The sequence below is a fragment of the Trichechus manatus genome, unplaced genomic scaffold (assembly GCF_000243295.1).
Source record: "Trichechus manatus latirostris isolate Lorelei unplaced genomic scaffold, TriManLat1.0 scaffold00004, whole genome shotgun sequence".
In the NCBI taxonomy this organism is placed as follows: Eukaryota; Metazoa; Chordata; class Mammalia; order Sirenia; family Trichechidae; genus Trichechus; species Trichechus manatus.
In genome coordinates this window covers 16,567,937-16,595,787 of record NW_004443940.1, presented here as the reverse complement: position 1 = coordinate 16,595,787, position 27,851 = coordinate 16,567,937, and the positions used below count along the sequence as shown (strand labels likewise).

Genomic DNA, 27,851 nt, shown 5'->3' with positions numbered 1-27,851 from the left:
GGTTTCTCTGTTTCCTTTTCCTGGAATGGCATCAGTGACTGAGGGGTATACAAGGCATCTTCTCTGCTGAAGCTCTGTGCATGTAAGGATCCTGAGAGACGCCATTTAGAGGAGAAAAGTCAAGGGAGTAGGGCTAATTAGATGTGGTCGTCCTGGCAATGCAGGATGGAGGTGTTCACTGACCCTGTCCACTGTGCTACATGGGCGCGCAGGGTCTGCATGTGTGTTGGGTGTGCACGTGTAGATGCAGGGATGTTAGTGTGTGTGCGTGCACGCGCATTGTGCACATTGCCGCATTCCCCATGTGGACTGGTGACTGCTCTGGAGGGACTGGACTGTTTACATTTGGAGACAAGCCAACTCTTTCAGGCCACTAGAGATCATTTCCTAAAGTGACCCTAGTGGTTTGAAGAAGAGAAAGCTGCCTATTGGTAGGTGCAGAACTGACTTCAGATTTTGAGCACTGTAATTATTTCTGTCAGTTTCTATGTAGCTGACTTCTTGATAGTCAAAGTCACTAGCCTTTCAATTATTCATCTTTTTGAATGGGATTGGTAGGATGGAAGTTTCAAACAAAATAAAAACAAAAACCCTACTGTTTATTTTTGGCTTGAAAAACATGATTGTGGCATCATGTGGATTACACAATAAGCAAGGTATGCTCGGGTTTACTTGTGCTTACTCACTGATCTGTAGTGCACAAGTTCATCTGTTTTTCACCACATCAAAGATACTAATTAAGTTATTCATTCATTCAAAAACATATATTTGTATCTACCATGGCACAGAAATTTTCCTAGGGTTTAGAATAAAAGAGTGAATAAAATATAGTCCTGGACTTTAAAACATTCGTAGGGCAGAATCCAAGAGTCACAAAGCAATGTAAGAGTGCAATGACAGAGGTGTGCATGAGACGCTCCAGGGAGCGGAGCCTGACTCATGCTGGGGGCAGTGTGTGTGTATCAGGGAAGGCTTTCTGGGGGAGGTGATATCTGAGCCTTATCTTAAATAAAATGTAGGAGATAATCAGGGATCAGGGTCAGGCAGGGCAGAGCAGGGCATTCCAGGCAGATGGAAGGATGAACATGGATCTGGAGGGATAAGCAGCAGGATAAACCAAACCAAACTTGTTGCTGTCGAGTTGATTCTGACTCATAGCGACCCTATAGGACAGGGTAGAACTGCCCCATAGAGTTTCCAAGGAGTGCCTGGTAGATTCAAACTGCCAATCTTTTGTTTAGCAGATGTAGCGCTTAACCACTTTGCCACCAGGGTTTCCAGGCAGCAAGATATCTACCAGAAATCATGTGCAGTTGGGTGCTGCTCGAGAATAAGCAAAAAGGAGAAGAATGGTCCACAAGGGGTGGATTATGAAGGACTTTGTATACCAGGCTAAGGAGCCTAGCTTGTATTCCGTAGGCAGTAAGGAGCCTTTCATTCTTTCAGCAAACATTTTTTGAGTGCCAGCGAATTACTGGGCACAGTGCTTGGTGCTCAGGATGCAATGGTGAGCAAAACTGATGCAATTTCTGCCCTCTTTAAGCTTATATTCTATGAAATTGAGCCTCTTAAAGCCGGGGGGTGATGTGGGCCTAAACAAGAGGAGCAATCATTTACATGGGAAGTGAGAGATTGATTTGAGAACAATTTACGAGTAAAAATGGGCAAGACTTGATTGGATGGGGAGGTGGTGAGAGAGAGAGAGTGAGGTCACGGATGGTTCTCAGATTTATACCACAGATAGATGGGTTTATACCTATTAGGGGTGAGAACAAAGAAGAACTAGTAGGAGGTTTGATGGAGACAGGAAGTATTTAGCCTTGGGCTTGTTGAGCTAGGTGGAGATTTTTTGCAGAAATATAAAACCAGTTGCCACTGAGTCAACTTTGACTCTGGTGACCCCATGTGTGTCAGAGTAGAACTGTGCTCCATATGATTTTCAGTGGCTGATTTCTGGGAAGTAAATCACCAGGCCTGTCTTCCCAGGTGCCTCTGGGTGGACTCAAACCATCAACCTTTCGGTTAGCAGCTTAGCGTGTTAACAGTTTTTACCACCCAGGGCTCCGTGCAGAGAGATAGTTACCAGGTATTTGGACCTGCAAGTCTAAAGACCAAAGAAGAGGTCCAGAGACACAAATTTGGTAGCATATGGGTGACAATTCAAATCGTGATAGTGAAAAGAATTGTCCAAGGAAAACATGGAAATTGATAAGAGGACCGAATCCTGAAGTATGTCCAAATTTAAGGCACAGCTGGAAAAAGGATTCATCAAGAAAAGAAGGGGAAAAAAAGTCACCAATGGATAGCTTTATTCAGGAAGGCAGGCTAGTTTTTGAAGTTGTAGTTTGTTTATTGACATATTGGTGAAACAGTAACTAATGAACAATTTCGTTTAGTTCACTAAGTATTTAATGAGTGCTGAACACAAGTCAAGGAGCCCTGATGGAACAGTGGTTAAGTGCTTCGCTGCTAACAGAAAGGTTGGCAGTTCGAACCCACCAGCTGTTCCATGGGAGAAAGAAGTGGCAGTCTGCTTCCATAAAGATCACAGCCTTGGAAATCCTATAGGGCTGTTCTACTCTGTCCTCCAGGGTCACTATGAGTTGGAACCGACTTGATGGCAACAGGTTTTGGAACACAAGTTGTACACTATGCTGGACCAAGAAAGGGAAAGACAGAGGAGATTAAGCTACCATTCTTGCCTTGGAGGAGTCTACAGTCAGGGGAGGCTACTGCTTCTATTTCACTCCCAGACACCAGTGAAATTGCCTTATAAATAAAAAAAAAAAAAAACACTCAATGAATTTAGCTTATCATAAAACACAAACAACTTACTTTGGAGCATTTTTGAGGGATGGTAGAAAGAAATGAGTGTATTCAAGCTGTCTAAGAGAGAAGACATGGGGGGAAATCATAACTTGTTTCAAATATTTTAGGTACAATTAAAATGGCTTTCTTTTGGGCCCCAGAACTGGGAAGAGCATGGGTAGAAATTAAAGAGAGGCCTTTTGATTAATATGTTATATGATACATTTGTATATTGACCAAGAATAACTTTCTGATGGAGCAAAGCCCTAGCTGGCTGCCTCTATTTTTGTCAATTCAAATAGTCTCTGGAGGACTATGTTGTTGTTAGCTGCTGTCCAGTTGACCCTCCACTCATGGAGATGTCAAGCACAATGGAACAAAGCGCTGCCCCATCCTGTGCGATCTCCATGATCACCTGTGGGTTGGACAATGGTGATCCATATGATTTTCACTGGGTGATTTTCAGAAGCAGATCACCAGGCTTTCCTTCTTCCCAAGTCTGCCTTAGTATGGAAGCTGTGCTGAAACATATTCAGCCTCATAGCAACATGCAAGCTTCCACGGACAGAAGAGTGGTGGCTGTGCATGGAGTGCATTGGCTGAGAATCAAACCAAGATCTGTGGCATGGAAGGCGAGAATTCTACCACCGAGCCACCAGTGACCTCACCTTGGGGACCACTGGCCTTCAGAATTGGAGTTACAGTAGACTTAATGTAGACTTGATGATCCGTAAAATCCTTTCCAGACCTGGTTTACCTGTCTACCCCTAGACCTTCTCCTAAAGCAGTGGTTCTCAAACTTTTGGAGGATCACATACCCCTCTGAGAATCTGTTGAAAAGTTATGAACACTATCCCGGAGGGAGGGGGGAAATGAAAGTATGTACATAAACACAAATTTATTAAAACAAGACCTCCTTGAAGTCTTCCATAGAAAGTCCATGGACTTCAAGAGGTTAGGACCTCTTGTCTTGGTTTATTTCCAAAGGATGAGAACACAGCCATTGCTTACTCTGGAATTATATACATTGAAGTAAAAAAACATCTTTGGGACTTAATTTAGAACCATGACTAAGGTTTGCTATGCATCTAACGCAGTGCATTATTTGATTTTATTCTGATGTCAGCCTTACTTTACAAGTGGCCCCATGCAACCCACAACTTCACAGATATATGTACATAATCATATGCACATATTTTATTTTAACAATAATAATGATGTTTGGTGAAACCACTTACAGTCACAAAGATACGTTATTGTAACTGAGATTCTTTAGCAGATGGATTTAGGGGGAGTTCTTTCTGATTAGGGCTGTCTTACATATTTATACTGGAAGAGTTCATGAGCTATTTTTGATACTTAGTCTTTAATCATGCTTAATGAACTGAACTAAACATAATTCTTGCTTTGTTTTGGTAACCTTGTGGATTTCTTCTAATGCTCAGTTTCATGTGACTGCACTATTCTTGAAACGCTAGTACACAAAGTGCTAATCCAAGAAAGGACCACGAAAGTTAGATTTCATTTCATAGAAGTTCATTCCGTATTCACAGACCTTCCAGAAGAGCAAGGCTGTGAGAAGAATGATATTAGGTGGAAAATATTGGCTCCCACCTTGGGTGAACACACAAATTTAAACATATAGGTTGCACAAAATTTGGATAAACTGAGGTGGAATCCAACATTTCTTGCATGAGTGCCTGTATAATGTGGCGATAGCTGTGAGAAAAGAGAAGCCCAGCATCTAAGACCCAACACAATGAAAATGCAATGAATTGGAATGCCTCACAGATCATAGCGGAATCAGAATTTCCAGCAAGGAAAATCTTTTCATGGTGAATTAAGTGGTGGATGAAGAAAAATGGTGAGGAAAAAAGGTAGGCGCAGATCACAAACACTCGGCTCAGGGCTCACTGCTGAAGATTTAAGAACCTTAGCTAAAGCTATGCAGAATAGAATGTGGAAAATTGAATTTACTAAACAATTAAGCATTGAATTAATCTACATCCTGCACAGTAGAAAAGTGGGGGAGGGAGTGAAGCAGAGCTGAATAAATCAGTGGAGCTCATTAAAAGATAGTGAATATATCAGGTCTGTTGTAGCATAAAGGAGGACAGTTTCCTGTATAACATGGAATAATTCTTTGGTTCTAAGTCACCTTTTTGGAGTCCTGGTCTTAATCAGATTAACAAACATGTTTCTGATGAGGTAAGTCTATTGCTCTATATTTTAGCTTGTTATCGCTAGCTTTTCTATTAATTACAAGTCAGATCACCGGTCAACAATAGTGGTGAAGGACAACATAAATAAAATGAGAGTGCCCAGGAGATGTCACTCGCAGGACCTCATGCATCCTGAAACTCCCACGGGTTCCTGCAGCCTCCCACATGCCTTGCTGGTCTTTTGTTCAATTACAGTTAATGCAATAGTTTGCCATTTTCTCCTTCTAATTATATTTTCAAGTGGGATTTGTAGCACATAGAAAAACATCCTTTTACATGTAGAGGCACCGGGGTTTTGTGCCTGGCATTGTCTGCCCCCTGGGTGCTGTACCATTCTTTCTGCAGAGCTCTGAATAAACAAGTCTCCCTTTTAGAGCTGCAGTTGTACAAACTGAAAATTTATGCATTAACTGTTTGCATTCTGAGCATGTGTCCCAGATTATGGCTTACAGCATTCTTCTGGTATGCCGCAGAATGTGTATTTGTAAGAAGCTCTCCTTTCACTGCTCACATATCTTTCAATCACAGAAGCAGCAGATCAATTAGCACTGTTTTTTTTTTTTTTAAGAATATGCATAATGGCTGAGTCAAACATACAAGTGGCGTATCTTTCTGTGACTTTTTTTCATTTTTCAGGCTGCATTAGGACCCTGGGATGATGATAGAATGCATAGCAAGGAAAGCATCCTTTTCAGGAAGAGTGCATCTTTCCCTTTGATGCCTAGGCAGCGGACCTGATAGATGGAATCTTTACTTTTCTCTCCCTGAATGTTTCAAATATTTTGATCTCCTCAGTCCTTCTTTCTTCTCTGTAATATGAAAATACTTTTCAAGAAATAAGCAAAGAGTGCTTTGATTTTGCTAGGCATGTTAAAAAGGTTGGGAGGGTCAGTAAACTTTAATACTCCACAGTCATGAGCCATGACATTGTATGACTGAGGTGACGTACACATACTTTACATCCCAGATCATCCTGCATTCTCACTCGTAGTCTTGAAGATGAGATCCCTTGCTAGCCAAGAATCTGCCTTCTCTTCTGCATCATTCCTACTGTGCAGAATGACCAGTGACTCACGAGGCAGTTTTAGAAATCTAGCACTAAAAGCTAATTAAAATCTTTTCTGGTGATAAAGGGAGATTTGGGAGAAGTGTCGCCCTGATTGTTTTCCCCAAGAATTTAATTTACAGCCAATTTTTCCTATCTGAATGTTACTTTCGAATGCACCCAGTGATAAGAAGCAACGTCTGTTTTCTGTTCAATAGTACAAGAAGGCTCTGCATGGGGCTGAATGTACACAGTCCGTGTGAATCTATTGTTATTCTCATTTCTTTTTTGTCCCTGTGCCTGGTCCATTTGCCATGTACCGTCCGGCAAACAGCTGACACATAAGAGCTGTTATGGACCCAGGCCTAACTGTGAGGTCTTAAAAGCTCTGCCATGTTTGTCTTCTCGGATGAATCGGAGGCCTCCATAAACCTCAGTGCCATGGACCACCACTCCATTTTGCACTGGCAGAGTAGCAAGCAGACTGTTGTGCCAAAGGGTTTGTTGATGTTAAAAATATAGTCAGAATCAAGTGGCCGCATTAATCTTTTCCCTCTTTGCCTGGCATGTTTCTGTTTTCCTTGGTAATAAAGCATGCAATTACTTCCAGAAAAACTATTTTGTAGATATTATTTTAACTTGGAAGATGAAATCGGCAAATTGTAAATGTGGCAATGTAGCTTTGAGCTGGAACCACTTTTGAAGGGGGCCCCGGGAGGGATGGGCGTGGTTGCCCCTTCTAGACTTCATCCCTTTCTCATTATGCGGTGAGATCTTACTTGGGAAGTGTTAACAGACGGCTCCATTTGCATTTCTGGTTTGTGCCCCACAGCCCTCTTGGAACCGAGATCACGATGACACAGCCTCTACCCGTTCAGGAGGAACCCCAGGCCCTTCCAGTGGGGGCCACACATCACACAGCGGCGACAACAGCAGTGAGCAAGGTAGGAGAGGTGTTCTCATTCTCTTTGCTCCCTGTTTTATCTTTAAGGGTTGGAAAAGCAGACATGTCTGGTTAGTTACTATTTATACAGTTTTTCCTAGAACATAAACCCCATATAATTAGGGAACCAATTCATCGTATTTTATTCCTTGATCCTTTTCTTCTTCTATGCCATTCCTGCTGCCTAACACCTGGCTGTCTCCATAAAGCAAGGTCAGGAAGTTGACTGAGGGCAAGAGTAGAGAAGTAGATTGGAAGTTCAAGTCTGCATACATAGTATGCCACTGATACCCTGCTATGCAAATTAAAAGTATGATTGATTATGACTTACCTTCAGATGCTTTTGAAGGGATCATGAAGAAGCACCCAGTAGGATTTAATGATGTCTTGAAGATGCTTAGAAGACAATCATTCTTTCAGAAACCCATGTTGGGCTTCCCTCTCCACTGGGTTGAGCCATTTTTCTGTTTTTGCTTACCTGAATCTGTTCAGTGCTTGACTTCATTGCACAGACAGCCTAAATGGAGTTAGGAAGAAAAGGAAAGAAACCAGACCGATTTAATTTGGGTTCTACTTTGAATGCATATACCTGTGCGCGCATGTGGGTGTCCATGCGTGTGCATGTCTAACTATAACTAGTAGGAAATAAAGTTTTAAAAGCTAAGTTAGTCTTCACCAAAAAGGTTAATGAGCATCTAACTGCCTATTCTGTGTTTGATGAGATCTTCTGCAGTGGATTTTGTGTTCAGTTAATGCAATTAAAGCTTAAAGGAGGATTCTCAGACTAATATAAAAAGACTTTGTTGAAGTTGACTCTGAGCCCACAGTAGGTACATACTTGAAAATCTGGTTTTATGATTGTGTTTCACTGAAGTACTGTTAAACAACAAAGGGATTTTGTTTTCTAATTTACTTGGGCTATACCAATTAGAATTGCAAAGTCTACAATGAATTTAACACGATTAATTTGAAAACAAAAACAGGAAAGTTAAAATTTTTAGGCACATGTGTGCTATTTGCACTGGCGATAACTTGTACAAATAGAATTTTAGGCATTTGAGACATTTTATTGTTCAAAGAAAAGTTGCTGACTTCACCACAACTAGAGTCTAGTAAAAATGCAGCCTGGAATAGTAAACTGATTCAGAGCTGGCGCAGAAACAGGTAACCCCTGACCTCTGACTTTTCCTGGAAAATGATATGTAGCATAAATCCAAGGGACCTATTTTTTCTTCCAGGTACGTGCATGTATATGTTATGGTGTTGCTGTTCACAGCGCTGTAGTTAAGGTAGTGTCAGCACTTTCAGTATAAAGCCCTATTTTCAGAATTCTACTTACACTACCTGTTTTCCAAAAGGTGTAAATGGAATCTACATTTTTTTCCTATAGTCCAAAACTGCTACACGGGGTCGCAGCCTAGTGTTTTGCTCGTTTGTTTCTTTTTTATTTCTTGCTTTAAAAGAATATGTCAACAAACATAGAGGTAGTTTAGCTGCTGCTTTGAAGGTCTGCAGCTGCTGAAATGCACTTGAATTTAAAATTGTAGCATACCAGTTTTCTCAAATGTAATCTGATAAGAGGATTTTCAGAGGGCCAGTGCCCAATACTAATTCTTTCCCTCTGAGACGCCATGACAAGGAATTAGGAATTTTGCATTTTTTTTTTTTTTCCTTGCAACAAGTGTTCTCCTAAGGCCAATTTAAGAATGAATTTTATTGTAACCGGGAGCTGTATGTTCTTCACGTTTTACCAGACTTTTCTCCGTATATTGTTTCCTTTTACATTTCTTCATGTAAAACCACCACTTGTTTTTTTCCAAAAGCACTTTCCCAAAAATTATCTCATTTGAATTACCTCGGTTGAACCTTAAAACAGTGCTAGGTGGCAGATAAAGCAGGTCTAGCCCCATTTGACAGATGGCTAAGTTGACTTGTTGAGGTCCCAGTGTAGCGTCAGATCAGACCTCAAATTCCAGTTTCTTGATTACTGTATCTAAGATTCTTCTCATCATACCCTCTTCCCCCATTTCCACTCCAAAGAACTAAAATAAGTGACTTCCACTGTGATCCAATAGAAACTTCCTGTACTGTTTTCTCTCTACCTACTGTTCCCCCACCTGCTGGATAACAGAGGTGGTGTGAGCTGTACTCTTACTTGCTCTTGCCTGTGGCTTCACTTAGGTGGGTGATTTACTCCTGCTAAATGCAGAATGATGCCTGGAAGTGTTGTTGCAACAACGTACGCACATTTCCATGCCAACCATGACCCTCCTAAACCTTTTTTTCATCCCTGAGACCTGTGGAGTTGGGTCTTCATGCAGCCTTCGGCTTAACTGTACACAGTGGCTTTCCATGTTTTCCCTGTCTGCTTTTTCTGGCAGACATGGATATGTAAGCCAACCCAGCATTTGGCCCATAGTGCATGTCCTAAATAGTTATTTACACAGTCCGAGTCCATTTTAGTCAACTGGGTAAATAACAGCCTTTTCAAAAGATTTATAAATCCATAAATATGTCTTTAGACATACCCAATAGACAGAAATAACTCAATCTGTCAAGAACATATCCGAAGAGGTGTTTCCCCCACAGACAGGAGTAATACATATTTTAAAACTTTCTCTGCTATTTTATTTGCACTGTGTTTCTTTTTCCTCCTTTCTTTTCAATTTTCACCACTTCATTATGGCACCTGTGGTACAAAAAAAGAAATCCCCTAGGCTTTGGTCCTCTGTAAAGAACCTTATCTGCTGCACAATGGAGGCATGCAGCAGGCTGTAGCTCAGCTGAGTCCTATTCTTTGGGACTTTCAAAGTAAATAAAATAAATCATCCAGGAAATTCTAAATTCTGCCATACTTCAAAAGTCAGTAATGGTTCCTAGTTAGAACTCCAGCAATATGGGGGACTTTGAGTGCCTGATAATTTGCCAAATTAGTAGCTGCTGTGATTGATGAAATAGTTTTAGAAGAAATATTTACCTAAGCTTAAAAACATGAGATACGAAATCCAGTCCTGGGTATTCTAAGGAGAATCTCTGTAAGATATGCAATGAAGAAAGGCCCACCTTTTTTTTATCCAGAGATTTAATGCTTATTCTTGATTTACATGTTATATCTTTCCTCAGACTCAAATTATTTATCATGACAACTCTTCCCATGATGTCTGCTTTCATTGAATATTAACACCTTGCAGGAACTTGATTCTTTCCTAGTGAAACCCTTTGAAAAGGCATTTAAAAGGGTGGCCCCACATCTGTGCATTCCCTTCTAAGAGGCTTGTTTGGTTGGTTCTGCTGCTGTTGCTACAGCAGTGATTTTGTGTACTCTTGAACTTCCCCAAAGCACTTTCAGAGATACTACACTGAATCCGTCTTTTGTGTCTTTCAGCTAATTGCTATTTTCCCATTTTGCAGGAAAAAAAACAAAGGAAAGCTAAGAAAGATTGGTGGGTGTGTGAGTAACTGTCAGAGTCAGTTCTAGCACCTTGGTGTTTTGGCTTTAGGACTCACATCTGTGTCTAATGATAGGCGGTACACATTAAAGGTGCTGGATTCTTCCACGTGTCTTCTTTGCCTTACTGTGCGCGGTGCTCCACTGAGCACAGCCAGGGCCTACTCGAGCAAGTGTGTGGTTTGGAGCGGGAGAAGGCCAAGTAAACCTGGTGCCTCTTTCCCATCAGCTTGTCCTCCCTCCCGGGAGGGCTGCCCCAGGTTCTCCAGGACTTGTAAGTAGCTTTAGCTACAATTGACCACGTTTTGAGTTTGGGCATATACCTTTTTTGGTTTAAGAGATTAGAATAAACAATAATAATAAGTAGTAATATATTAAGGGCTGCTCGTTTTTGTAGTAAGTCAGAAAGTCCATCCCCTCACTTTGGAAACGAGGTTGGGAGGTTCAGAGAGGCTGCGAGATTTGTCCAAGGTCATTCAGTGGTTGATAATCCGACTGGGATGTGAACCCATGCAGCCTGACTCCAGAGCCCAAGCTCCTAAATACTGTGTTCTAGCCTTGGTGGCACAGTGATTAAGGATTTGTTTGCTAACCAAAAAAGTTTGCAGTTTGAGTTCACCAGCTGCTCCGTGGAAACCCTATGGGGCAGTTCTACTCTGTCCTGTAGGATCGCTGAGTCGGAATCAAATTGATGGCAACAGGTTTTTTTTTTTTTTTTTGAAACAGTACTTCAGTGGGCCAGGCATGGAAAGGAGTCTCTGGGTGACACAAGCAGTTAAGCGCTTGACTACCAGCTGAAATGTTGGCAGTTCAAACCCACCCAGAGGTACCTTGGATGATGAGCCTGGTGATCTGCTTCTGAAAAGGTCACAGTCTTGAAAACCCTATGGAGCGGTTCTACTCTGCACACATGGGGTCGCCATGAGTCGGAGTCCACTGTACGGCAACCAACAACAACCAGGCATGGGAAAGCGGATCATTTGGTGGATGTTTTTTCTTTGATCAATTCAACAACTCTTTCCCAAGTGCCTGAGCTGTGCTGTGTATTGGTGACGTTGCTATGAACTAGACAGAATCAGCCTTAGCCTCAGGGCGTTTATACTCTGCTGGGGAGGGAGAATCGCGTTCTGCCTGCTAAGTAGAGTGATGATTGAGGTAATTTACGAAGGAGCGTGATGATTGATATGATTAATTTGTATTATGTATTAAGAGCCTAAACATTTCACTCATTCAAAGATTTGTTGAATTGAGAATAGGAGCATAGAAAACAAGTAAGGATATTTCTCTCGCAGAACATTTCCCACTTAAAGCTCATCTTATTTGCCGCTTTTGTGAGGATCAAGACCGCGTATTATTTCGACACGGAAATTTGATGTAAAACATTTCAACCCTAAAGGACGTTAATGGTCTCTGGAACCTCTGAAAACCACTTACGAACTTCTCCTTTGGAGGGCAGGACTCAGATCAACAATAGTACCCTTGCTCCCACGAAAAAAAGAAAGAAAAAGAAAAAAAGAGGCAAAACAGCATGTTTCTTTAAAGAGGAACAATTGGAAAGCGCTGCTATTTCTTTCTAATAATGTATCAATAGTCGCTGTGCCTCCCACTGCCCCATCCCCCTCCACATCGGCTTTTGTATGAGTCAGGCAACCTATAGGCAGAAGGCAATTCTATTTATTATTGAAGGGACTCTCAGGGCAGTTGTTTCAGACCTGGGAAGCCAGCAGGCAGCAGCGCTGGCTACAAGGGGTCGGGGGACCGCGAGAGGGAGGTGGGGAAGGGCCACATTATGTTCCAGATGACTGAGCAACGATTTATATACCAGCTCGCCTTTTTACATGAAGAAGAAAAGTAATAACAGCCCAAACCCAGGAATTTGAAACAGTCAGCTGTCCGATGAATAATGGGATAGGTGGGAAGGAGCCCTCTGATTGGATGTCTTAATGAGCACATTTTGAACAGAGTTTGGGCTGCAGTTCCCCTTGACCTTTGCCCTTTATTGACCAAACTGACACTTCATTTTTCACATACTTCCAATTATGGTCCGGCTTAAGTGTCGCCCTCCCTCCTTCATTTCTTTCCTATGGACAACTTGAGAGCGGTTGAGGCCACTGAAGATATTTTAATTTGAAAAACAACCGTAGCAACTCAGGTTTAGGGTGTAATCTGAAACTTCTGTCCCTTTGGAGTTTTTCAGATGAAAACACAGAGTTAATACTGCTTGTTTAGAAACAGTTCTCTTTAAGAAAAAAAAAAATCCAATTGTGCTTCAAAACAAAATGTTTATAATAACCTAAGAACTATGAAAATGAAGAAAAGTGTAAAAAACATATATATATATTTCTTTTCATTTCACTTGTCTGTTGGTCTGAGTGACTTGAGTGATCTATATTTGTTCACACTTACCTCTTAAGCCTTGAGCTTCTCCGGGGACTTCTTGTATTTCAATGTGGCAGTAATGTATTTTGACTAATACGCTTTTTAGAAAAAAGTATAATTGTGACCACAGGCCTCAGCCCTTAGACCATCACAGCCCCGTGTGGTGCTTTAGTTATATTTAATGTTGGACTGCAAATTAAAGTGTGGCCTTTCCATGCAGTGGCAGGCAGAATAGCAAAATGATTTCCTGATGGGAAAAGTCAGGTGTAACAAAGAAAGGGGAAGTTAGTATACTCCCCAAATCCCCGTTATCAAAAGGTCTATATTATTAACTTATCAGAAGTGTTGAATTAGATGTACAGGCAGAGAGTTGTTTTTCCCAAGAACGCCCTGTAATATGCTAACCTTTCTTTTTACTGAGTCATCCAACGTGAATAAACAGTCTTCTGTTCTTCATTGCTTTGACTTCCAGCATCGTGAAAATAGATCATCTTAAAACAAAGACAAATAACTTCATTACCTAGAGTTAGTAACTGTGCATTTACAGACATGAACTTTGCCATGTGTGTTTTCACAGGAAGTGTATCTTCTCGCTGCTAGACTGTACCCCTGGTAAACAGGAGGTCACTCCTTTCCATCTTAAATGACTGAAACATGCATTTGAAATTATTTATTCCCAAATAGAGGTTCCTCTAACACAGAAGTATATTTGTCTTAAAAGGATATGAAATGTTACCTACTTTATTATGTAGCCCTCTGGCATATCCAGGGCATATTTTTACTATAATATGGTAATAAAAGAATATGTAAAAGGCAGACAAAGGTTCTGTCTCTCTCAGTAAGGTGACCTCTGTTACCCAGTAACTGCTTTACTTATGAGCTTATTAAAAACTCAAAAAATGAGCTTTTCATACTTCACAGGCATTGATGTGAAAACGAGCGGTCCTGTGAGTAGTTTTCTTGATCATTTTCAGAACAATTGATTAGCCAAAGAGCTCCTGTCATTAGTTGGCATTGACTGATGGCAATTTGTCACCAGCTCTGAAGGTCAGCTAGACGGCTGGAGTTTCAGCTTGTCTTTGATTGACCTTTACTGATTCCATCCGCATGTGACTGGGTTTGAATAGGTCTGACCCTGCGTTGGAAAAGACACGGCATTAGTCAACAGGGCTGTGTCTTATATTTTCGGTCGATTGCTCACTTTTATTGATATGTGAACACATGGTCTGGATTTCTTCTCAAAATTGTGTACTCTAGCATCTGAAACTTAGAAGCTGTGAAGCTTGCTAAGTGTGGCCTTGGAGTCATAATTATGTTTTCCCTTTCGTTTGCCCTGAACACTGACTTGGTACGTGATGTCACAGTCCTTGCTGCTGATCCCTGGCGTTGCCACCTGGGCAGGTACTGGTGTTTTGTTGCAAGTGATAGATTGGAATTTTGTTTTTGTTTTTAAGAAAGACCAACTCCAGTTGACTTACAGAACTTCAAAAATGACACACTAGTTCTTACTTCCTTAGAATTCATTATTTTTTCTCTCTCAAGAATCCCGAGCTATTTTAAAATAGCAATTGAATGATAAACAATTATATATGTAATGATGATATGTTAATTCATCATTTAGCTCTGCAGCTAGAAGGTCTGAAACTTTTTTAAAAAGTATCTTTATTTTATTTTAGTTTTTCAGTTTCACTCAGTCTGTTGTAAACTAGAGAAAGTTCTCCTGGCTGTAAGAGCATTACCTCTTCATCAAGAGTGGAATATATTTTCTGTTATAGGGTACCCTGAGGTTAATTGTCCCTAATGCTCAGCCCTTTCCTTCCAAAACTGTCAGATACTAACCAAAAAATGCATCACATATAGAAGATTACGTTCTGCACTCGGATTAATAACATTCAATTTATTGCTTTATTTAAATGACAAAAATGATGAGCTTAGCTTAATAACCCACGTCTTAATTTGTGAATATTTAATTCAGTTTCTAAATAAGGCCTTTCTTTTTACTTATTCTCCCTCACCTTCCTTTCTTCTCTTGCTTCTTGGGTTTTAAACCATAAGCAATAACTTGTTTTTCAGGTCAGCCCTTCCAGGCATTCTAGGGCCACCACACAAAGGTTGGCACAGCTTAAATGCACATTTCAGTTTTCACCCAAGAAAGTCAATGAGGAGTGAATCCATTGTCCCAAGTGGTAGATTCTTCACACGGTGTCATTCTTGGCAAAGCCGAAGTTTTGGAAGCTAATTTTAGGGTCGCATCCCTTTAACATAGCCCAAGGAGATAAAAAGAATTTAAAATTGTAATCGCTTCTGCAGGTGAGCCAAAATATGATTGTGAGTTGTATTTAAAGGAAGCAATATAAATTTATACATTCTAGTCATCAGAAATGGATTAAGCACTTACTGTGTGTCCAGCTTTCTGTGTGGGGCTATACAAATGAGTAGGTCGTAGTATTTGCCCTCAGGAAGCATGTGAGTGCTACCAAGAGCATCTAACACAAGTAAGCTAAATATTCTCTCAACGCTGGATATTCTCAGGGAGCTGTGAGTGTTTTTATTTCACAATGTGCCAGTGATCCAAACATGGCAAACTCTGTGGTCAGAAGCTGAAACGCAAGGTGAGGGGGCTTAAATGACAGTGAAGCACCTCTGCCTTGGTGCTCTGACCCTCGAGGAGGTTCATCCTCTATGGGGCCCTGTGAGACCAACTTAGATCTGAAGCCCACTCTTGGGAGCTCTGTCCAGTGCTCCCACACAGCCACGTGGCCACCCAGTGCCTCTGCTGCATGAACCACTGGGACTGTCATTGCTCTCCCCACCAGTAGTCCCCTGGCTGACTCATATGGATACTCTTCAGGGGCCCTTGAGTTTTTTTGGATCGGGATCCCTTTAACGGCCAGTGGTTATCTTCCCAGAGTAATATTTATGTTAATGCACAAAACAAACTACACAGGACTACAAGAGAAACTAATTATATTGACATTGAGTTATCAGAATATTTTTAAAAAACACAAATTGTGACATAGTAACGTCAGTGCTTTGTCATTAATGCATTAACTAACGAGATCTGGCAGTAATTCTGAGGGCAGTAGTGGTTCATGGTAGAACCCTTGCCTTCCCTGCAGGAGACCTGAGTTTGATTCTCAGCTAGTGGACCTCATGGGCAGCCACCACTTGTCTGTCAGTAAAGGCTTGTGTGTTGCTATGATGCTGAACAGGTTTCACTGGAGCTTCCAGACTAAGACAGGCTAGGGAGAAAGGCCTGGGGATCTACTGCCAAAAATCAGCCCGTGAAAACCCTATCAATCACAATGATCCAATTCCATTGAGTATGAGGTCCCTATGAGTTGGGGGCCTTACTTGACGGCACCTAACAGCAACAAGAAGCAGCAAGTCTATCGTCGACCGTATTTTTTAAGTAGTGATGGATATCTATGATATTTTAAGACATTCGTAACAGCTGTATTGTGAAATATAAGTGTGATTTCCATTGATGACAAAGTCACAGGTCCTGCTAATAGTTCTGTTAGTTTGTGACTTACCTACATTCATACTTGAAGGAAATGATAATTCCAAGTAGAGGTTCCATTAAACCCACTGCCGTCAAGTTGATTCTGACTCACAGTGGCCTGGTGGATTCGAACTGCCGACCTTTTGGTTAGCAGCCGTAGCACTTAACCACTACGCCACCAGGGCTTCCAAAGTAGAGGTTAGTGAGAATAAAAAGGTAATTCTTTTCCGTTCCAAGTTCATGGATTCCCTGAATTCTAACCCTGGACCCCCCTATGGAGGCCAGGTTAAGAACTTCTAGACTTCATGTGTCGTCTGCAGGAAGTATTCCCTGAACCCCTAGCCTGGAGGAAGTGACCCTCTTTTGTGCTTTCATGGTATCCTATGCGCACTTTTATCTCATATCAAAATAAGCTATTGATGGATTGGCCTTCCCGAGAAGCTCCCTGGGAAGGGACTGGGTCTTCTTCATCTTTGAATCTTCTGTGCCCAGCACAGTTATAGACACATAGTCAGTGATGGATAATGACTTATTGAAGAGAACTGTGAACTCTTCCATCCTTTCAAACTGTGATTGCACCATATTCCCTCAAGACTGATTTTTTTTCTGGATAGGAGAGCTAATCTCACATGGCAATCTCTGTCCAAGTGTAAATAGGTGCCAAGGCATCACTTGTCCTGGCTCCCGGAGATGATTTCAACAGGAGCACTCAAGGAAAGACTCAGTGGGTGACTATTTCAGAAGTTGTTGGTAGATGGGTTTGGGATGTGCCTGAAATTATGCCACCAAGGTAGTTGCCTGCTCTGTCTACTCCTTGGACAGCATCCTTTGCCCCTAAATGAGCTTCCAGTAGATAATGAGTGGGGACTGGCAGTGACATTTTAGGATCTTTGAGTGATCCCAGGAGTGGAGGTTGAGGATGAATCTGAGACAGGACCCTGTAGGGGGGTAACCGTGCTACCTAGGAGGATGCTCTTCCCAGCAGCAGACATGGCCCCATTGTGTTTCCCCTGGGATGTGATAGTCAGCTCTGCTTCTGAATTTCTCCCTCTCACCCCTGGATGCAAGCACTAATTAAGCATAGTAGTACAGGTTTTGGCTGTTGGCCTAGCAAAAACTAACCCAAACAATAAATTTATGCCAAGCAAAGGTAGGCGTTGTCTACCTCTCGTACTGATTGGTCCCAGAAGTGTAGTTGGTAAGTTGGGTTTTGCTCAAGTGTCTGGCTTTGCGGATTAGTTCAGTCTTGCAGGTAATTTTGTGTAATTAGTTAACCTAAAAGCATTCTATTTGATTAGTACAATTAGCTTTGGCTTTCCCCCATTTACCAATATCAAGCCATATGCATTCCCTCCTAGGCATAGCTCATCTGATTTCTCACAATGAAGGAAGTAGAACTTCCTCTTACTTATTTCCATATCAGTAGAAAAGAGAATATGACTTTACCTAGCGAATCTTAAATTTTCTTCAAAACCATATATTTTCAAGAAAGGGGGAACTGAAAAGTGAATGCAGAAAATATTGAATTTCTGAATAGGCTTGTTGCTAGATTATTAGCATTTGATCAATGTTATCTCTTTAACAATTTCATTCGTTTTAGTTTGAATCTTCCCTTGAGTGCCCCAATCAAAATGCACCTATGAGAAATAGGACAGGTAAGCCACTGATGCCCTTTCATACTTTGACACCTTGGGAGAAAGGCTATATTTTAATTTGAAAATGCATTTTTAGATTCTCACCATGATTCTAAGAAAGGATTTGAGGAAATGAACAAAAGTACATAGTATACAATGGATAAAAATAAGTAGATGAAGAAATTAGAATGAGAGGAAAATAAACAAGAAACCAGTTATAAGGGCAGCACAGAGCAATATGAATTACAAGATCATGGACCGTTGCTAGAAGTAAGCAGCTGATTTGACTCTGAGCATCCTAACAGCCAAAGCAAAGCATGAAACATAGTTAGTTACAAGATTTACAGTGTCCATGGATGTTGCTCAGAAGAATCCCTTTGACTGGTGGTAAGACCTGGGAGAAATTCTCCTACATGTCCTCACACAGGAACTCCAGTCAGGTGATGTAGACTGACATCCTCAACAACCCCCCTAAGACTCCCTTTATTTTCCCTTCAGCTTCTAGTGCAATGCTGCAGATAAAGTAAGTGTCTGGTAAATATTTGATTGATTGATTTGACAAGATGTCTGGATTCAATTCAGAGCACATTCTTAATTTGATAATTCCTTGGTTTCAAAGCTAATTTTGATTTCCATGGTTGAAACAGATTACAGACTGTTTAAATATGACCCATTATTTTGGAATGCTACAAGTCCTTTCTCCACTTTCCTATTTCCTCTTTCTGACCATTTTATGGGGAGTCATCTCCATTCTCCAGTCTTTTCTTCCTATACTTGGAGCCAGGAATGGGAGTGAGAATGTTCTTGTCACTCTGATTTTTGTCCTCTGGTGGCATAGTGGTTAAGAACTCAGGCTGCTAACCAAAAAAGTCGACAGTTCAAATCCACCAGCTGCTCCTTGGAAACCCTATGGGGCAGTTCTACTCTGTCCTATAGGGTTGCTATGAGTCAGAATTGACTCAGTGGCACACAACAACAACAAAACAGAGTTAATGGAGCCAGAGAGATTCACAGAAGTGGCAGTTAAAATGGAGATGCTGAGGGGCTGAGCTGATGCCAGGCTTGGAAGATTTGGGTGCCGCAGTCTTTAAAAATGAAAGCTTTGAGGGACTGTGATTGCAGAGGAGGCTGGATGTTGTTAATATTTGGTTCACCACATCCCAACACCAAGGATATCCCCAGAAGTGAAAAGAGTAAACTTAGTGGAAGTAAAAAGCTATTGTTTCATATTGTGAATTTTAAGCTTATGAGAGATAACACTCCCAAAGATATAACAGTGAAAACAGAAATAGCTCCCTTCATTAACTTAATGAGTATTAGTTGAATGTCCACCATGAACAAGGTCCTATGCTAGATGTGGAGACAAAGAGGTCATTCCTAGAATCAAGGAACTGACAGCCCAGGGGAAGGACAGATAGTTAACATAGGGTAGGTAGCTTAAGTCCCATGATTGCATAGGCTCGGTATAATTTTGAAGTAAAGGAATGGCACCTAACAAGCAGGCAGAGGCTCAGCAATTACCTGCTTAGGTTTGGCCTGTCCAGGTTCCTTTCTATGACAGGCATTCTTAATCTATCATAGCACTCTTTCTCATCCAGACCCAATGGGACCCAAATGTGAGTCCTTCTCCACACATCACTCCAGGCAACCACTGCCTCACCCAGGAGAGTTAGCCATAGACAAAATCTATTTTTCTACTGCTACTCTCCCACCTAGCTCCCCCAAGGGAGTGAGTCTTTGATAGAAACTTGTGACAAGCAGAGGAGAAGAAGGGCATATGAGGCCAAAAAAAAAAAACAAAAAAAACTTAGATTGTGTGAAGATAAGAAAGAGAAAGTGTGAACTTCAGAACAGTGGTACATGGCTCAGAGTAAGCAGAGAACGAAACCAGTTGCCATCTAGTCGATTCCAACTCATGACGACCTCAAGTGTGTCAAAGTAGAACTGTGCTCCGTAAGTTTTCAATGACTGATTTTAGAACTGTGCTCCATAAGGTTTTCCATGGCTGATTTTTCAGAAGTAGATCCCTAAGACTTTCTTCCATGGTGCCTCTGGGTGGACTTGAACCTACGACCTTTCAGTTAGCAGCTGAGTGTCTTAACCATCACCACCACTCAGGGACTTCCAGGAGAGACCAGGATAGGAAGAAGAAGTCTGAGATGAGACCAAAGAGGTAGCAGGGGCCAGGTCGTGAAGGATCATGTATGTTGTCTTAGGAATTGGCATTTTGTTCAGAGTCATTAAAAAGCTAAAAGTAGAATTATGGCATGGTCAGATCGGAGTGAAGGAGGAGGCATGGTTAGATCGGTGTGAAGGAGGAGGCATGGTCAGATCTGTGTGAAGGAGGAATGAATGCAGGGAAAGGCTGGAGCTAGCATGCAGTTATTCAGAAATTCTGAGGATCTGACTAAGGCAGAGGGAAGAGTCTGGAGAGAAGAGCTTTCAAGATGAAAGACTTGGTCAGATGGACTGAGTGGAAGTGGGGTGTGTGTGTGTGTGTGTGTGTGTGTGTGTAAAAGGGTCTGGAATGATGCCAAGGTCTCAGGATACTGGCTATATGGACTACATGCCCCCTCCAGACTGCTCATTTCTTCTGAAATGTAGCCTCATCTCTCTTGATATGGGAGAACACCCAGCTGGTCACCACCAACTGTGCCTTTTCCCTCACACCCCTGGGCAGAAGGGCCACTTTTCTCACCCCTTCCTGAGGGTGACTCGAAGAAGTCCGGCCACCACTCCTTCTGATACATTGTTTTCCCCTAGAGAAGGCACTGACTCTGTAGGACCAAGGGCTGGGTGGAAAGGAAGAGGCCAGCCAAGCTATCATGGGAATTCGGTGACTCATTTCATCAGTTTACTGCTCTGAAAATGAGGTGACTTCCCCCTTCACTTGACAGCTGATTGATGAACATTTCCTGAGAATTTGCGGAGTAGATGTTTTGCTTCATGGGCCTTCATGTTTATGGGCTCCCAGCGGATTCTAGCCCTGGCGTGCTTCAGCCTTTTCCACTTCCTAGACTGCTAATGTTTCTTTTTATGTAGAATCTTCAAATTACCTGCTCAAGACTTAATAGAATCCAGGATTGGAAATAGTACACCCTTGTGCCTGCTGATACAACCCTGTTTACATTCACTTTTTTGCCAGAATGTTCAAGAATACAGGAATTTTTTATACAGAAACAGTATTTAATTGACTAAAAACACTATTACCTGGCACTTAGTATGTCTTCACTGAAAGTTATCTATGCAAATAGATGGACTTCGTTTTGTGTGTGTAGAATTTGTTTTTGTTCCACTTTCTTTCCCAGGATGTGGGTTTGTATATTTTTAGAAAGATTGTCCTTTACTTTGCCTGCATATGTCCTGATGCTCTTGATAGAAAAGGAGTCAGCTTTGGGAAACATTAATTGCTCCACTAAATGAAAGAATGTTAATAAAAGCTGCATAGCAAGAAGTGGAAGCATTACTTTTAGGCTCCAGGAATATTCCTTAGGCTCCTTTATCATAATTGAAATGGAGGCAATGGGTTTGTGTTACTTGGATCTGAGTCATCATCTTCGATTCTAGCCATAGTCCTTAGATTTAATTTTCATATTTCAAATGGAGGCAGTAGGTTTAACGTGTCTTACTTTGCAGCTGGAACAGATTCTATTTTTAATCTGTAAGTCGAATATGGCACGGAGCCATGTGCTGCCTGGATCCAAATGCATAACTCCTGTTGATATCAGTGAGTTTCATGATGGATTGGAAAGAAGTATGTTGTCTTTATTTCAAATCTATCAACTCGATGCCAATGGGCTTGGATTTGTTTTGTCTGACTCTTTCGAATTAAACATGCTGAACAAATTCTAGCACTTTTCGAGTTAAAATGAAGTGTTTTCTAATGTAGCAACCGTGCTGGCTTAAAGGAATAATGCAACAATTCCAAACAGACACACACACATAACCATAGAATTGGTTTTCAGGCAGAGAGAGGCAACTGGGCTCAGGAACCTGGCTGGCATAGTAAAGGACATGGCTGCACTGAGCTCCACAAAATTGCCTTTAAATAGAAAAGATGAGAGGAGAAAGGCTTTTCTTTGGATGGCACTCTGTTCATGGGGTCCACATTATCATCGGTGAGAAATTCTAACAGGAACACCCTTGTACTTCCTCTCTTATTTTCCCAGGGGTGGGAATGGTCATTCAGAACTGACTGATGTTTGCATCTATAAATACATGTGCTCAAATCATAATTGTGATAACAGAATCTTTTGATTACCTTGCAATGGCCTCGTTCTCAGATAGCTTTTGGATCACCTGTTTGTTGGGAATATTTGACAGTCCTCATGTTTATTACCCAATTGAATGTCAGTAGCAATTGCAGCTAAAGATAAACAAAAATGCAAGTACTTGTTGACCTTGACTTTTTTCCACAAGAGATTGGACTTGATGGCTCTATTACTGTTGAACTGATAAGGGTTATAAACAGAGGTTTAAGGAAAATGTTTTATTCCCAGAGGAAAATATCCTGCTTGCTGTGGGAAATGGCAATAGGACACATACCCTTTGCCAGAGCTTCTTAATTCACCTTTATTTGGGCTGTGGGAAAGGGATATGGGCGAAACCCTTTATTATTTTTTTTTAATAACTGTAGTATACATTTGCATAAATTATTATAATCCGTGAATTGTGTAGTTAGTAAATTGAATATAATATTAGCAGACACCAATGATGTTTCTATGATGTATGATACTTAGTAATATGATTTCTTTTTCAATTATCATATTAATATAGTATTGTTTCAGGGATGAAGATCTTGTAAAAAATTCAATAGATTGATGTTGCCAAAATGCTTTTTCAGATTTTAATTAAAAACATACAAGTGTTCTTGCTTAGTGTGGTCTCATTAGGGGAAGGAGACAGAGAATTGACCAGGTGAATATTTGGGGCGCTCCAGAAGTGGCCCGGGGAACGTGGTAATAGGCACTTGTCTTTGGGCACAAAGTCTTAGCTTCAGATTTGAATCAAGAAACCCTGGACCATTCCCCACTTCTTGGTGCAGCATAAAGCCTGGGTAACCTGCCCTGTTTGCTCTTAAAAATCTCACTGCATTTTCCCTTCGAGGAGAGGTGCTTTGGCTTAATGCCACTAGCTTCAACTTTTGCTCTTAAAATGTTGTTTTGATGCATAGTGTAGTGATGGCTGAATTGATTTCAGTGCATAAGCGTTGGCCTAGATTCTTGCCCTGTGGAAATCCATGGAATTAAGAAGTGTAGGTTCCCGGAGTGGTAAGAGGTAAGCACATGATTAGATACGCATGCAGAGAAAAAAAAAAAAAAAAAGAGATGCTCATAGAATGGAAATAAGGTCTATATAATTTGCAAGTTTAATGTAAATGTAAGCCACTAATACAACTAATAATTTCATGCTAATCTTGTGAGAGTAAGTAAATATAATTCTAAGTGTTTCCTCTTTTGTGTATTTTCAAAGAGTTCCTGGCAAAAATGTACTGTAAGACTGTGCTGAAATATCTCTCTGGCTCTCCAGAATGAAAATGTGGTCTACTGACATCAGTGGTCCTCATGCAACCTCTTGGAGACTAGTGACTTGGATTTCCCTCTAGATAAAAGTTGTGGAACAATTTGAGATGCCAGAATCTAAGCCAGAGTTTCTTGCAGCGAGATTTAAAACACTGGGATATATGGGATTTATCCAAAGATATACAAGCTGAGATCTGATCCAGCTTTCCCTTTTAAGTAGTCATTAGTGTTATTTAATAATACAGAATACTGTACATTATTTTTCTAAACATATTTGACGTTTTACTCTGCGTCTCAAAGTACATATTATCTTTTGAAACTCTCTCAGACAGGTTTTGGATACATTTCTCTGGGAACAGGTCCTTTGAATGAAAAGTTAAAAGATAAGTAAAGAAAGCCACAGCATATAGAATCAGTAGGGAATTTTTTGCTGTCTTTAAACAATAAAACAAAACAAAGAACAGAACAGAAGAGTTCTGCTCTCTCTGGTCTCCTTTGCTAGGCCCCGTTTCTTTCCCTGTGAATTTCTTTGGAGACTAACTGCCTGCTGACCTCTACTTTTCTGTGAAACTTTTGTGAAGTACAGTGGAAATCTTTGCAATGACAGATGCCATTGCAGATTATTATGATGTCCATTACTTGGGGAATGAAATTAGGAAGTTTCTTTCTGACATGGCACCTACCTTTCCCTGAGACAGAAAGACTGTATGTAACCTAGAATCTTTGTAAAAAAAAAACACATCCTCAGGATGATAGGCGGCTCTGTGGTTGATGTGTTAGAAATGAGGAGAGGTGAGTGTGTGCTGCCTTGGGCACCCTGGTCGCTGCAGCAGGAGGCACCCTGGACTCTCAGCTCAGGCTCCTCTCGATGGCATGAGGGAGGAATGTGGGAGGAGAGTAGTCTGTATTCTTCCTGGTAGTCCCTGAAGGATGTGGCAAGGACACGAGTTGTTTGTGGCTGGCTGTCTATCCTGGAGCGTGTATCTGAACTTTTTGGAGCCCAAGTCACTGTGTGGAGCCGTGGTGGTGCAGTGGTTAAGTGATAGGGCTGCAAAGGCTGCTAACCAAAAGGTGGGCAATTCAAATTCACCAGCTGCTCCTTGGAAACCTTATGGGGCAGTTCTACTCTGTCCTCTAGGGTCGCTATGAGTTGGAATCGATTCATGGCAACAGGTTTGGTTTCTTTTTAATCACTGTGTAGCCACTTCCCAGGCAACTTTGTGGGAAAACTTTCTTTATGGTGAATGATGTGGCATTTCTTGTCACTTCCTCAAATTCCTTCCCGCTGCATATCAACATTGCTCTGGACTTATCTGGGTTGAGCTTCAGCCAGCCAGCGCTAATCCAGGTTCCTATTTCAGAGGAGCAGAATGACAGCAATGACACTGCCATTTCTCAGCTTGTGACCTGAGGTGTTGGTGGCAGGGAGCAGGGAGAAGAGGGGTACAATGACGTGGGTGCCACTGGCTTGATTTTCAAGCCTGGTCTCTTGAGTCTCCTCTTCATTGTCATAGGTCTTGCTTCTCCATAAGACTGACAGTATTGTTTATTTGATGTGGAGCTGAATGTGACTTATCCAAGTCTAACCTAGTAGTAGGTGTCTCTCCCTGAGCTTGGTTTCGTGTCTCTCACTGAGGTCTACCTGGGCAATTTTGAGCCTCTTAGAGGAAGTCTTATGAATTAGGATTTAGAGGATCTAAGACATGTGGCTTTTTTGTTCTGATCATCCATTACTTAATGAATATTTACTAAGCACCTACTGTGTGCTAGATACAGTGCTAGGTGATCAGAAAATCTTCAAAAAAATAACACTTTTTTAAATAAACGTTTTCAGCTTATAAAATGTGTCCACCTGCATTAGTTTGCAAGTCTTACACCAGTCTTGTGGCAGGACGGTTATTCGTGTCTCCGTTTTATAGGTGAGAATTGCCCAGGTCCAGCGGTGAACCAGTGCACACCAGGACCTGAATCACCTGGGATTTTCTGCTCCAACACCTTTCTTTTGTACTGTGTTAAGAAGGAGCCTAGTAACTGATATCTTCTCAATCTATTTATTTGTGCAGTGTTTCCTCATTAAGAAGAGAGAGGAGGGAATGAAATTAGGAAGGATCTTTAGAAAGAATTGATCAGGCACTGCTTAGCATTAGGTTTCATTCATTCACAGAGTACCTCCTGTACACCATGCACTGTGCTAGCTCTTAGAACTACAAAGATGAATAAGACCAGTGCCTACCCTCGAGGAGTTTACAATCCAGCGTTTGTTCCTCTCCTCACCCCTGAATTAAGAAATGTCTGAGACAAACGTTTCCTGATGCTGTTCACCTTAAAAGTTACGTGCTGCCTCATTCAAGATGGCTGATGATCTTCACTAATTTTCAGGGATGAGGGGATATCAGTATACGATTAGAACTGAAACCATCTTGCATAGTTCTCCTCATGGAAAACAGGCTTGTAATAAATCTGGAGTTCTGTGTGAGATGATTTAACTTCTTTGGGCAGAAGAATAGCCCTGTAAACTGGAGATAATACTGAAAAACCAAACCCATTGCCATCAAGTCGATTCCAACTCACAGTGACCGTATAGGACCGAATAGAACTGCCCCATAAGGTTTCCAAGGAGTGGCTGGTGGATTCGAACTGCCAACCTTTTGGTTAACAGCCTGAACTCTTAACCACTACGCCACCAGGGTTCCCAGGGATAATACTAGTATCTGCTTATAGGGTTGCTGTGAAGATAAAAGGAGTTAATATATAAAATTTAGAACAGTGTCTGGCACATTGTAAGCATTATGCACGTGTTAACCAAAAAACTTGTTGCCATCGGGTTGATTCCAACCCACAGCAACCCTATGTGTCGAGTAGAACTGCACCATAGGGTTTTCAAGGCTGTGACTTTTTTGGAAGCAGATTTCCAGGCCTTTCTTCTAACGTGCTTCTGTGTGGGTTTGAACTGCCAAACATTCGGTTACTAGTCAAGGGCTTAACAGTGTGCGTCACCCATGGACCCCTATGCGTGTGTTAGCTACTGCTGTCATCATTATCATCATTGGGTTTATTTTTTTCTACGGAAAAGAGGGCCTCTTGTTAGGATGGGTGCTCATTTCTGGGTATGAGTAAAGGAGAAACACAGAACTGAGAATCTAGTATTGTTCCCAAATGTGTCTTCACATTACAGTGGAGATTGCTTGTCTGCCCTTTTGTGTCAGGACAGAAGGCTTTCTCAACTTGTTGCTCCTGAGATTTCCACTCATACAGGAGTCTCTTCTGTTGTCCACGCTTGCTCTCAAATGTTTCAAGTCATAAGTTTGTCATTTTTACTTAAAGAGGCAGCAATGAGGAAGCGAACGGTTGAGCAAAAAGAGACTTAGATTTCAGATGATGCCACTCTTACCACAAAGCCTTTCGTCTGCTGGATTCTTGTAGACAGCTGCTTGTGTTCCTTTGGTACCAAATATTAAAGTGTCTGTGAGAAAAATGGGATTGGCAGTGTCAGTCAGGGGGGCATGTTGAGTGGTGCACCCCTTGCTGACAGTCATACTAAGGTAGAGTTGGTGTCCTCAGGACCCCTAGATGGTATTTCCTTGGAATGTATTTGTCATCTAACAAAATTTCTTCTTCCATCTCTGGTCTCACCTTGTCATGATAATCTTTGGTCTTTGATGAAGCTATTGGACAGTATCAGACTTTTGAATTTCAGGATGCCATGCTATCAGTAACTTTTAAGATATAGTAAGATAATCCTTGGTGTTTATTACAAATAAACTTCACTATAACATATCTTGAGGATTAGGTTTATAGCAATTGCAGTTGGTAAAATAAGGTTCAAAATATCACCTGCCTATTAATAGTGCAAGGACTCCTGGTGGTGCAGTGGTTAAAGCGCTTGGCTGCTAACCGAAAGGTTGGTTGATCAAACCCACTATCCATTCCGTGGGAGAAAGATGTGGCAGTCTGCTTCCATAAAGATTTACAACCTTGGAAGCCCTATGGGGCAGTTCTACTCTGTCCTATAGGGATGAGTCAGAATGGACTCGATGGCAGTGGGCTTGGATTAATAGTGCATATGAAAGGTTGATTCTGGGAGACTATGGGGAGGTAAAACTAGATTGACAGGGAGGTTTTTATGTGTTTATAGCAAATCAACTTTACTACTTCCTTCACCTACAGAATTACTGGTGGTACTGTCTGCCTACTCCCCCCCCCTCCTCCCAGCTCATTGTTCCCGTCTCTTCTTATACGTACTCTGGTGTAGGCTAGTTATGATGAGCACGTGGATAGTCCATATCCTATTGTAATAATGGCGTGGGGATGGCTTTTGACCTCCTCTAACTTCACAAGGGCGCAG

At 41.4% G+C, this 27,851-nt stretch overlaps 1 protein-coding gene across 2 annotated transcripts in view; it reads left to right on the top strand.

The window, feature by feature from the left end:
- MEIS1 (Meis homeobox 1) overlaps positions 1–27,851 on the top strand; it is a 140,053-nt gene that overhangs the window by 20,563 nt on the left and 91,639 nt on the right. For both annotated transcript variants that reach the window (XM_023733215.1, XM_023733219.1), the window contains exon 6: positions 6,908–7,019. In XM_023733215.1, coding sequence (XP_023588983.1) covers positions 6,908–7,019 — 112 coding nt within the window. The remainder of the gene's footprint in view (positions 1–6,907; positions 7,020–27,851) is intronic.